The sequence below is a fragment of the Corvus cornix genome, chromosome 2 (assembly GCF_000738735.6).
Source record: "Corvus cornix cornix isolate S_Up_H32 chromosome 2, ASM73873v5, whole genome shotgun sequence".
Lineage (NCBI taxonomy): Eukaryota > Metazoa > Chordata > Aves > Passeriformes > Corvidae > Corvus > Corvus cornix.
In genome coordinates, this window is record NC_046333.1 from 154,069,957 (window position 1) to 154,083,095 (window position 13,139).

Sequence of the window (13,139 nt, forward strand, 5' to 3'; positions counted from 1 at the left end):
CGGACACAGCCCTCCCCACAGCCCTCCCCACGCAGACCAGCGGATTTCCGACTATTTAACCCCGTATCAGGCCCTGAGGAATGCACTGCTAATATATAAAAGCACTTAAGTGTTGGGAATACATTCCAGCACAGACAAAGCAAGCTGTCTCCGAGCCAAAGGCTCAGCAGCTGCTGCTTCTCAGGCACTGAAGCAGGACTGAGGAATGCTGTCCCCTTCAGAGGGGCCAGGGCAGCAACTGCTGCCCAGCACACAGCGAGGACACAACTAGGAGCAGGGAGGAATCTCTGGTCCAGGTGAAACAACAAACCAACCCAGGCCCCCAGAAAGGCAATCCCGAGCCAGAATTAAATCAAGACACCACAATTAGCATCCCATTGCTTCGAAGGCCTGGGAAGTGATCGATGCTCTCAGACCGATCTTCAACACGAGGCACCAGTAGACTATGGCTGTGTGAGGAGAGGGGCCCCGACCACAATTACAGCCTCCACCTTAGTCTGTGCGGTGGGATGGGGCAAGTCAGAAGGACCAGAAATCCCTGCAGCAGGCTCAGGGCATTCAGGGGCATTTTCCATTGAAGTACTGGAATATATGAAATAATCATGGCATTTAGTGCTATGGTTAGTTGACAAAATGGTGTTCAGTCAAAGGCAAGATTCGATCTTGAAGGTCTTTTCCAACCTCAATGATTCTGTGATTCTACTGCAAAAGCATTAATCTGGAGAGACCTGTGGAGATATTTCATGGGAGAGCATCCTGGGTACAGGTGAAGCAGCCAAATCCAGCACACCACAAGCACTACCCAAGGACCTCTGCCCCTTTCTGATTTGCCCTACAGTTTAGGACTTCTCACCCCGGCCTCTCCCTGGCATACCAGCACCTCAGGAATCACCTTCTCCTGTTCAGCCAAAGGACACCATCTACTTCTAAACCATCTTCTCAGCAGAGGGTCAACTTGCAGTTACAGAAAGTAATTGACTGATCTGTAATGCCACAGCCATTAGCAAAGGGAACAATGCCAAAAGTTGTACTATACAATAACCTGTTGAAATTGTTTCCAATTGGATTGTGTTTTCCTGAGGCAGAAATCATAAGTAAGTTTATCCAGCACAGGGAGGCACCATAGAACAACCAAAAAACCCCAACAAACCAGGTCTAACCCTGATACCAGGAATCCAAGTCAAGGCAATAAGACCAAGACCGGTAACTGGTGCAAAGTAGGGGACTCAGTAGCAGACTGTACCCTTGGGGTGCAGGAAAGCACATCTGGGGGACTGGAGAAGTCTTGAAGAAGAGTTAAGTGTCCCTGAGTGGAAGGACACAGACCCAAACATCTCCTCTGAGCAGGAAGAGCACAAGGAAGGAGGTGCTGGAACAGCTCCCAGGGAAACAGCCCAGACACAGACCAGTAAATGCCCTGAACCAGGAATGGAACAAGGAGTTGGAGCCCATAGAGATGCTGTGATGCCACATCCTCTGCTCAGCACAGAGCATCCTTTCCATCCATCACACTCCCACCACTGCCTCAGCCAAGTTCCTGCCAGGGAGATGGCAAAACAGTGTTCCAAAATGCAGGAAACACACAGAACACGTCAGAGGAGACCTGAAGAGGTTAACCCAGCCCTGCCTCTACCTCCAACCATCAATGAATTAACCCTTCCTGGCAGACACTCAGCAGCATCCAAAGGGAACTGGAGACACGTGTGAGGTGCAGGCAGGGCCTCTGCAATGTCACATTCAGGCTTCAGAGACAGTGTCAGGAGCACCAGCAAGGCTTAGGCAACTGACACAGGGAAGCATCAGCAAGCAACAGCAGGAACCCCAAAGGGGCCAACCAAGCTGGCAGTGATGCACCCACAGACAGGGCAGGTGTTAAATCACCCAACAGAGAGCTACAGAGAGGTTTATAACAACCTGGGAAAGACTGAGCAGGAGCTTCCACCGCTGACCTCCCCACAAGTACCACACCAGTGCCAAGGAAGGTCTGGTGAGAGGCAGAGCCATTCCAACCACGGCCACCTGAATTTTCATGAACTTTTTACGCCACTAAAGCTCTCTGCTGCCCAGCTGCCTCTGTACCTCGCTATTCCACGCACCTGAACCTCCTCCAAGAGCCAAGCTGCTGGGGAGACCCAGGCTGGACAGCACACCCATGCCTGTCCCACACAGAGCTGAACACACCTCGGAGCTCAGGGAAGTGAATAGTAACAGTCACTTCCCATTCACAGACCCCAAGCGTAAACTCCATCTGCGCGCCTCTCTCCTGTTCCCTGTTTGTGTATCCAAGAATTGTATGTCCAGGAGTTTTATCAGCTCTTTTCTCTGTGACTGAGCCTTTATTTGGCTGCTGCCACCCCCAGCATAGATCCCACACCTCCGCTGTCACCATGGGAGGATGCAGGGGACATGGCCTACGCTTATTCTAACTTCTGGGCAGCAGCAATCCAGAACACATGGCTTTTGGAGAGACAAACACATCCAGCTGTCCCATTAACCCACAGGGTTCCTGAGGTCCTCCAAAGCATGGAGAGCCATGCCAGCTCTGCACACCAGTCTCACAACCAGCAAGCGAAACCAGTTTGTTGGCTGGTTTTGCTAAACAAATGCAGCTGTAGCTTTGACACAGCCTGGGATGGAAAGAAGCACATCCAGAGCAAGAGGAGGTGCCCTCTGCACATCAAGCCTTGACAGGCTCCAAGGCTGGCTCCACACAGTGAGCCACGGAGGATTCCCGGCTCCCTGACTTTCTCAGGGAAGGGCTATTAGTACAGAGAGATTAAAAGGAGAAGCTTTACTCTTCCATGGAAGTAAATAAAACCCAAGATCCTCCTTACAGCCCTCAGATGCCAGGAAATTAAAAGCTGCTCTTAATTAGCTTTGTGAGGCCCCATTTTGCTTTGGGAAAGCAGCAACCATGGCCTTGAGCTTCACCCTGGTGCACTGGGATCCTGGCTCCGGACATAGGACATGGATGCTCTCGCCCCAGGCCACAGCAGCCAAACAGGAGGAACTGCTGAAACCCAGCCAGTTTCAAAGGGCCTTGCCATGATGCAAACAGCAACAAGCCCAAACAGGGAAGGACCTGCCCTGGACAGAAATGGGCTCCTCTCCTCAGTGTCCGTCTCCCACAATTTCCAGTGCAAGTGGTTATCAGCTCACTGAGCAGCGGGAAGAGTGTTTTCTGCACGGGGCTCAGTTTGCCATGAGAGCTGTAGTGAGGAAAAAGCAAAGCAGTGGAACTGCAGCCCCTACATTTGAAATGCCGGGAGCTTCCCTCTTCAGCACCACTGCTAAAACTCTTGGGACCACAGCCAGCCCTTGAGTTTCCTCTCTGTGCTGCCCACAGCCTGCCCACAGCCTGCCCACAGCCTCAGACACCTCCAGCCCCAGTATTCCCCCAGGAGGTGTCCATTGGCCTGTCCCTGTGCACACCCATGCTGACACACGAGAGCTCTGAGGTCTCCTCCCTCTGCACAGACTTGTTCAGGATTTCAATTCCTACTCAGCTCCACCCTCTTGTCCTCCTACACCAGGCCCTACCAGCTCTGCTCCACCCAGGTCTCCTCCAACCTCCCTTTTGCCTCCCTATACTCCAAACCAAAGCACTCCTCCAAAAGCACACCAAGAGTCTCTGGATCCTTCTGGGCTGTGACTGGCTCTGTTGTCTGCCACCTCCAAGTGCTCCAAATTCCACACTGTGTTCATTCCTTCCTGGTGAGACCTGTGCTTCTCAAGTGCTGACGGAGTGGCCTGGATGACTTAGGTGTTAGGCAGCTCTGATGCAGTGATTAAGCCAGCTGTATTTCCAAAACCTACACCCCCAATGCAGGATCTGCTCTCCACCGTGCTCCTGCCGATACCCTGTAGCTACCACTCTCTGCAAGATAGGTATAGCAGAAGTCAGCACGGAGCAAGTAATTTCCACCTCTGGAATTCAGACACCCTCGTGGAAAGCACAGGCAACTTATCAAAGGGAATTTATAATTTTTCATTAAATCATGTGGTATCACCCTGGCAGCAAATCCCTGCAATGGGGCAGCAGATGCTCCCACACAGATTTAATCAATCCCTTCAAACAGCCCAAGCAGAGCCACCCTAAGGGGAAATTTAGGCTCAAAACAGGCAAGTTTCCACAAGGGACAAGCGACGAAGCAAGAGCAGATAGAAGAGTACCCAGCACTACAGGATGGAGAGAAACACAGGTTCACTTCCACAACTGGGAAGGGAGAAGTGAGGAGAAAGCACAGTAGTGTCACTCGGCAATCCCAGGACATGGGCAGAGCATCCCATCAGATCTGGAGCAGAGCAGCAGCACAAAGGGCACTCTGGAAATTCTGCAGAGGAAAATGGTGCCACAGAAAGAGCAAGAGACTCCATGTTTCTGGAACGGGTGGAATAAGGACACATAAAAGCCCATCTGAAAAACCCAGCTGGTGCTGGGTAAGAAACCCCTCAGAAGAGGAACCATATAAACTCAGGTATTTTCAGGAGAGTTGTTTGATCTTTCCAAAAGCCATCCCTCCAATCCTTTCACCCCAAAAATCATCTCCACAGAGAAGTCTTCCCTAAAATCCCTGCTTGAGCCCTCAAACACAAACTTGCTGCCCAAGGCTGTAAATGTTCTCTCATTCCCACTTTTCTGACAGATCTTCACAGGCACATCTCTGTGTCCTTTAGACTTTCTCCCATGGAATGGGCATGTGCAGCCCTGTTCTGTGAAACAAGCAAACTGCCCTTTCTCCACCTTACCTCATGGAAAGCACAAACCCTCCTCCCAGGGTCTCTTTCCCACAAAAGCCTTGTTACCATGAAGGGCTCCTCACATGGAAAACATCCCCCTGACCCAACCAAAGACCTTGCCCACCACCATCCCTCAGGGGCAGTGTGTGCCTAAACCCAGTGTTCCCACCTTCCCTCTTCCTGGTGGAAGGCCAGTTTATTTTCAATTTTCATCACCATATCCACCTCATACTACACAGATTCCTACTCCTGCCTTATGTATCTGTCCCTACCAACAGCAACATCCTTCCTGCAGTAACCTGCGTGCCTGGGACCAAACACACCTTGGCACTGCTCAGGGAAGCACTGCGAACACAAACCTTCAAGACACACAGAGTCAAACCTAAGGTGGATCAAACCTGCTTTCTTGTTCTACCAACTGCATACCTCCTCCTCCTCCTCCTCCTCACACACCTCTGGACCAACCATGGCACCAGCCACAGGGAACCTGGAGGGGCTGGAAAGGGGAAACACAGTGGGGCGCGAGTCTGCTTTCTCTGCCCAATGTGTCTCCAAGGCTCAGCACCTCTGGCATCCCCAAAGTCCCTGGCTGTTCTCAGGAGCAGCAGCACTCAGGACTGCTCTGCTTGTCTCCCTTCTTGTCCACAGCGGCAGGCACCTGATGTTCAGCTGTCATATGAGGGCATTTAGGTTTGGCTGGGGATGGGCTGACACCTGGCATGGCCAGAGAAAGCCCTCAGCAGCTCCAGACAGGGGTTGAGAAGGAAGAGTGTGAGTACAGCAAGTCCAAAGCCAAACTCCCTCCAAGTCTCTCCCAGGACACGCAGTGCAAACACACAGTGGTGTCTGCAGATCCTCATTTTTGGTGGTTTTCTCCTTCGTGAACTGCTCCACTTCTCTCCTGAGCTCATGTTAACTCAAAGCACTGTTATGTCATGTGCCAAGTGGTTCTGCAGCTCAGTTAAACTACATTTTGCATGAAAAATGATTTAATTTGCTCTGAACTGAGCCCTTTTTCGTTTCACTCAATGCTCTCCTGCAAGCAGCGGCAGCAGTCAGTTGCTCCCTGTCCACCCTCTCTGGGCCATCATTTACACTCTAGGCCTCTGCCATCAGATGGGGAATGGCTCTACCTTTTACTGCCTTTCCCAGACAGATGAAGGCATCCTGAGAGCGTTCACTTCCCTTGTGCAAAAGCTGTTATACATTGGGTCTGGTTACACCGTTTGCTGCTCCCCATTCTCTGTCCCTCTCCTGATTTACTTCATCTCCTTGAGACCAGGGGATCAGGACCTCACTGTTCTGTTCAATTTGTTCTTCTAATAATTCTTTGCCAGAAGACTCCAAAAGGGGAACTCAAACGCCAGAGAGGAGCCTGTGAGCCCAGGACAGGTCATGGCAAGAACCCTGATGCTCCAGGCCGAACAGATGCCACAGTTAAGTGAAACAGAAGCTCTTTGGAAGGTACAAAGGGCACACACAGAGCACCTGCGATCACAGGAAGGATTGTGTCCACACCATCACAGGCTAAGTAAAATGTCAGTATAAAATTTGCATTTATAATCCAAAAGATGCTCTTCCAAGCTCACAAACCCCGGGTTGTCCCAGTTCCAAGGGGTTCCATGTAGCACAAGGCTGGGCTGTGACTGTTCAGCAGGATACATGAAGCTGAGAGCACAGGGACCAGCAGGTTCTCCACGGCTGTCGCAATCACTCTCCTCTGCAGACGGGACTGACACCCATTCCCATGTCCCAGCCTGCCCATAACACACATTTCCCAGTAGTTTGGGAAATCTTCCCACCTAAAGTACAACAAGATGCTGAGCTACCTGACAGAAGAGCAGAGAGTATCACACTGGTGTCTCCAGACCTAAACAACCTCACAACTCAATCCCACAGGCAGCCGAGCTCACCAGGATTCAGGAAGAGACAAGCAGGAAAGACAAACAGAACCCAAAAATACCAGAGCAAGAACTGCTGCTTCCAGACAAGAGAATCTGCTTGGGCGGGGATGCGTCAACTGTATGTTTTAACAAAACTGAACCAAACTACTTTGGTCTGAATCAAAACCAAGTTTCTGGTTTGTAAGGGTTTTTTTTTTCTACATTTAATGATAAATTCCATAACATGTCAGTAATCCAATAAAAAACTTGAAAGCTAATGACCTACTTCTCAATTTTTTTAATAAACAGGCAACTCAGCCTATATTCTCTGAAGACCATCTCTCCAAACACACTGCAGCCAAACACCTTCTCTCTCTGGCACAGGCAGAACTTAAATAACTTTAAAAAAATCATACAGTCTCCACAGGGGATACACGATAAAACTTCCTCTGGAATATCCCACAGCCCAGTACCTCCCAAGAGGCAGGTTCAAATTCCCATCTGCAGCATCCCGTGTACCAGATTACCAGGCAGAATGGGAGCATCACGGCTTGGGTTCCAGCTGCATGGTACTTCAGGACACAAACACAAGAGCTCATCCCATCCCAGCACCCTGCCCTGCAAAAGCAAAGCCTTGGGAGTCAGGAGATCCTGGGCCAAGCTGGCAGTGGAGCAGATGTCCAGTCCTCTGCTTCTGCAGAGATCACGGTGGCGTGGAACAGCACACGGAGGGCTTCTCCTGGTGTTCCCTGTGTGGAGAGCTCTGCGGCTGAACAGAATGGCAACAGAAGCTGCAAGTGCAGGCTGGAGCCCCAGATCAAGGAATGATTTGGGATAGAAGGGATCTTAAAGACCATCCAGTCCCACCCCCGCTTCCATAGGCAAGGACACCTTCCACTATCTCAAGCTGCTCCAAGCCCCATCCAACCAGACCTTGGGCACTTCCAGGAAGGGGGCAGCCACAGCTTCTCTGGGAAACCTGTGCCAGGGCCATGCCACCCTTCAGGAAAGAATTTTTTCCCAATAACCCTTTTAACTCTGCTCTCTGGCAGTGGGAAGCCATTCCCCCTTGTCCCGTCCCTCCAGGCCCTTGTCCAAAGTCCCTCTCCATCTCTCCTGAAGCCCCTTTAGGCAATAGAAAGGGCTCTAAGGTCTCCCCAGAGCTTCTCTTCTCGAGGCCAAACACCAAACACCCACCCCCAGCTCTCGCAGCCTGTCTTCACGGCAGAGATGCTCCAGCCCTTGGAGCATCCCTGTAGCCCTACGATCATAACTATAAAGCAGTTCTATCGCTTTTAATTAACTTACTCGACACTTTTTGCAGCTTACTGATTAAACCAGAGTTTTTTTTAATTCATGCTGTGCTTCGCTTGGCAGTGACTGTCACAGGACTGATGACTCGGATAAAGCGATCTCCCCGCGGGCAGGGGACACCCCTTTATCCCGCTAATCGAGCAGCCGACATGCCCCTCACAGCGGAGGGCTCCTCCTCAGCCACGGTCTCGGCCCGTGGTGGTCGCACCGCGCCCGCCGGTCCCCGCGGGGCGCACGGACTCCCCGCGGCGCTGCTCCGCGGCACAAGCGCCCGGCCCCGGCCCCCTGAGCACGGGAGGGCGCCGGGCTCAGCGGAGGCCGCTCGGCGAGCGGGACCGCGCAGGCCGGGGCAGCGCTCGGGCGGGCCGGAGCGGCCGCGGCCGGGCCGAGCCGCGCTCCGGGAGCCGTGGGGCGGCAGTGCCGGTCGGGGGCTCACCTTGGGCAGCTCGCGGAGCTGATTGGCGTCCAGCAGCAGCTCTTCGAGCGAGCGGCTGTAGCGGTAGATCTCCTCGGGCACGGCCTGCAACGAGCAGTGCCGCCGGTCCAGCGCCTCCACGTGCCGGTTGCAGCGCCAGAGCGGCGGCATGCAGCGCAGCATCGCGCCGGGCCGGGCCGGGCCGAGCCGGCCGGGATCGCCCGGGCCGGGCCGGGATAGGAGCCGGGCCTGCGGGAGCGCCCGGATGTGCGGGGCCGGGCCGGGCTGCGCCGAGCGGCGGCCGCGCTCCCGCTGCGGCAGCGCCCCCGCTCCGCTCCGCTCCCTCCGCCCTGGCCTGGAGCTGCTCCCGGTGCCGCTCCCGGACTGCGCCCGGGGCCGCGCCGCCCTCCGCGGGTGTCCCTGGGAAACGGAGTCCCTGGGAAATGGAGTCCGCTCCCCCCCGCCCCGCACGCCGCCGCCCGGCACCGCCCCGGGGGCCGGCGCCGCAGGCCTGAGATGGACCGGAGGCGCGTCCGGCAGGGGGACCATCCCCCTGGAGCCGCCAACCCCCGCCTCCCGGAAAACATCCAGGAGGAAAAACATCCCGAGAGAAGAACGAGCCCGAATGTGTTTGCACAGCGGGGTCTGGGGGTTCCCTCAGTAACTCATGGGTAGGCACAGAGACACAGACACAAACACAGGCGGACACACACGGACATGCATCACTGGCAGGTGCCAGATCTGGGGATCGGATTTAGGAAAACACATTGCAAAAAGCCCCTGCCACGGCGTGAAATTCTGTCGTGGAGCAGCATTTCTCTTGTAGAAACTTGGTGGGACCAGAGACTGTGCACAAAGGCAACCAGGAGCATGAAACAGGTCCTCGTGGATAGAGCTCAGTCAATGCTCATGCGTGGAACAGGAATCGAGGACTCCTGGAGTGTGAAGCTGGAGAAAGCTCTGCCACAAGAGAAACAATGAGCAGCCGCCTCCATCCCTTCTCCCTGCACAGGGCACAACAGATGGATTAAAGCCCACACATGTCTGTTCTGGGACACAGCACCCAGGTGCTGCTTCGTGATAAAAGCCAAAATGCAAAGGGAATCATTGCCTCTGAGCTGTCCCAGGACACTGCAGTCCTCCCTGTTCTATCCCCTACTGCTTTCACAGTTTCCTGGCTGCTTTGTCACTCTTTATCTTTCCTGTCCAGTTTCTCCTCATTGAAGTTTAACCCTGCTCTATCTCTTATCCCAGCGCTGTCACATGGCCCTCAGACCGTCTCCTTTCCAGATGCAATTCTCCGTTCCAGCTCCTTTCGCCTTGCACCTAGCTCTCCACCAGCTCCTGCCATGGTTGTTTACCTCATTTCTCTCTCATTTTTCTTTCAGAGATCAAATCCTCCTTCCTCACAGTCTGACTGTGACAACTCTTCATACCCACACTTGTGCGACACTGGGCACAACCCAGGAACAGCCTGGGACACCTGGGACATCAACCCAGGGCAGGAAAGATACTGTATTTCTCAGACTGCAGAGTCAGAAATAATCCTGCAATGAGCAGAAAGTGACCAGTGCCTGAGTGACACCAGAGCTTGAGGCACTGGTAAAACATTGGTGGGGGACTGGTCCTTGTGCAGGCAGGAGGAGGGGAAAGTTGTCCTTTCAGCTTCACCGTCCACCACAGGCAGAGGCTATGAAACTGGGAAGAAAGGAATTTATGAAGTTGTGAAATCACAGAAGGGTTTGGGTGGGAAGGGACATTGAAGCCCATCCAGTTCCATGCCCCTGCCATGGACAGGGACACCTTCCACTAGCTCAGGTTGCTCCAAGCCCTGTCCAACGTGACCTTGAACACTTCCAGGGGTGGGGCAGCCACGGCTTCTCTGGGCAACCCAGGTCAGGGTCTCCCCACCTTCACAGGGAAGGATTTCTTCTCAGTATCCCATTTCTGCCCTCTGGCAGTAGGAAGCCATTCCCCCTTGTCCTGGCATTCCATTTTTAAACATTTGGGTTTATCGAGCTTTCATTTGCCTCAACTGCAGTGTCTGTATCAGAGATATCCTGCTGTGTCTGTCACAGCAATCCTGTAATAGAGCAATCCTGCCACATGGAACACGAACCTGTGACTTCATACCAATTATTATTTCTGGGGCAGTACCTGGAGTGATGCATCAGCTGGTGTCGTGCCCTGTCAGAAATCATCAAGGGAGCCAGGAAATATGGGCGTGACAGCAGGATCTGTGTGAGAGACAATGAATTGGCCATTAGGAATTAGACAGATGAAATTTAAATTTTCGGGCCAGCTCTGAGCATTTGTACAAGTATAGGATGGTCCCCTGTTTCCTATAAGTGGAGGGGCAGTACAATGGAGCAAACCCATGATGCTTTGAGAATGGTTTCATTGATCTACCTAAGCCTCAGCAGAGGTGCAAGATCATGGCAGGGACAAAGACAAGAATTACAGTTCTGCATAAGGCTCAGAGGTTTGATAAAATGTGTCTCTCGAGGGAGAGCTTGCCCAGCTGCTCTCCGTTGTTTATCATCAGTCCTGGCTGCCCAGAGAGGTCCCAGATGACTGGAGATGCCAATGTGATGCCCATCCACAAGCACGGCCAGAAGGAGGGTCCAGGGAACTCCAGGCCTGCCAGCCTGACCTTGGTGCCTGGGAAGGCCACGGAACAGATCATCCCAAGTGTCATTACGCAGCATGTGCAGAACAAGCCGGGGATCAGGCCCAGCCAGTTCAGGGTTGTGACAGGCAGGTCCTGCCTGACCAACCTGATCTCCCTCTGTGACAGTGTGACCCTCTCAGTGGCTGAGGGAAAGGCTGTGGATGTGTCTGCCTGGACTCGAGTAAAGCTCTGACACCGTTTCCCACAACATTATCCTGGAGAACCTGGCTGCTCCTGGCCTGGACAGGTGCACTGTTCGATGGCTCATGGCAGGGCCCAGGGAATGGTGGGCAATGGGGCTACATCCAGCTGGGGCCGGACACCAGTGGGATTCCCTAGGCTCAGTACCGGGGCCAGTCCTGTTCAATGTCTGTATCAATGCTCTGGACAAGGGGCTTGAGGGCACCTCAGCCAGCTCACAGAGGACACCAGGCTGGGCAGGAGCATGGATCTGCAGGAGGGCAGGAACCTCTGCAGAGGGGTTTGGAAAGGCTGGATGACCCTTTCCCAGCACTGTTGCCCTTCCCTGGACACATTCCAGCCCCTCAATGTCCTTCTTAGTTGGAATGGGCCCAAAACTGACCCAGGATTGGAGGTGACTAAACAGTGCCCAGCACAGGCCTGGCCAGGGCCTGTGGCCACACTCCAGCTGATACCAGCCAGGTCCCATTGGCCTCTTGCCCACCTGGGCACACCTGGGCTCCTGTTTAGCCACTGTCACCAGCACCTCCAGGTCCTCTTCCAGCTTTCCAGCAGCTCTGCCCTAGGCCCAGGTCTCTGCAGGGGGCTGTGGTGACACAAGGGCAGGACCCAGAACCTGGCCCCAATGAACCTCATCCCCTAGGCCTTGGCCCATCAATCTGGCCTGTCCTGATCCTGTTTAGGCTCTGCAGAGCCTAAACTCAAGTTAATCAATAACTGTTGAGAACTTCAAGGGATTCTGCTGCCATAAACTCACCCAGGCAGTGAGTCTGAGCTGAGCCTGGGGACAGGGTGAGCACCGGGGGATCCCCAGGTCCTGCCCCAGTCCATCCTGGGCTCTGTCCCCTCCATCTCTCCCTCCTGGTGCCCCTTGGCCCCACAGTGGGACCTTCCCTCACCCTGGTGTGTTGGGAGTGACTGAGCTGGAGCTCCTGTTCCCCTGGCAGCCCTCCCAGCTGGGCTCGGCAGCGGGACCTGGGCAGGTACCGATGACACCCCTGTGCTTTGGTGCTGCTGAGCAGGGCTGGCACTGTACCAGCATCATCTCCCCAACATTCCAGCTCCCATCTGTCAGGCCAGGGCCTTGGGAGGGGACACAGCCAGGACAGCTGACCCAGCTGACCACAGGGATAGCCCAGGGCACATGACCTTGGCTCAGATACAAAAGCTCAGAAAAGGAGGAGGAAGTGGGGGAAATTTGTTATTTGCAATATTTGCCTCCTGAAGAAATGGCTCCAAGTGCTGGAGCCCTGCTTTCTGGGAAGCGGCTGGACTTCACCTACTCATGGGAAGTAGAGAATAAAATCTTATTTTTTTGCCTTTGCTTTTGCAACCTTTTGTTTTTGCTTGTGGTTTTGCTGAATTATTTCAACCCACCACACCTGGGTGGGGGCTGAGAGGATTTATCAGGGGGTTCCTGCCCATTCCAGGGGCTAGAGGGGACAGTGGCTTCTCTGAGTCCTGTGGGGGAAACAGTAAAATTTCCCAGGAGCAGGGAGAGTGTCTGGATCCAAGCCCAGCTATCTCAGCTATAAAATGCCAGAGGAACCACATGTCCCCTGTCCAGGAGTGCAGGGATGGACTGAGAGCAGCACCCAGACCCTGCACCCACCACAGGGCACAGGTAACACTTTGGGTCAGGGTCCTGGGAGTGATGCCATGGAGCTGTGGGGACCAGGCCGGGATGCTGGATGTGTGGGGGACAGCAGCCCATGGGACCAGGCTTGGGGTCAGGGCACTACTGGGACATGGCTGGGGGGCCTCTCTGGCCAGAGATGCAGCTGGGGTACCCCCCTCTCCCTGGGCTGTCCCCTCTCTCCCTCCCGACCTCCTCAGCCCCTCACAGAGGAACTGCCCACATCCCCCCCAGAGTCCCTGCAGGGTCCGAGGGGTCCCTGGGGAGTCTCTGCCCACC

General features: G+C 54.1%; 1 protein-coding gene across 21 annotated transcripts in view; it reads right to left on the reverse strand.

Annotated features, from left to right (window-relative positions):
• Nucleotides 1-8,592, reverse strand: part of SCRIB (scribble planar cell polarity protein) — a 97,256-nt gene extending 88,664 nt beyond the window's left edge. For 14 of the 21 annotated variants that reach the window (XM_039548826.1, XM_039548827.1, XM_039548829.1 and 11 more), the window contains exon 1: nt 8,374-8,592. In XM_039548826.1, coding sequence (XP_039404760.1) covers nt 8,374-8,535 — 162 coding nt within the window. In that variant the 5' untranslated portion in view covers nt 8,536-8,592. The remainder of the gene's footprint in view (nt 1-8,373) is intronic. The other 7 variants (XM_039548842.1, XM_039548841.1, XM_039548840.1 and 4 more) reach the window with 1 other exon arrangement.
• Nucleotides 8,593-13,139: the final 4,547 nt, after the last annotated feature.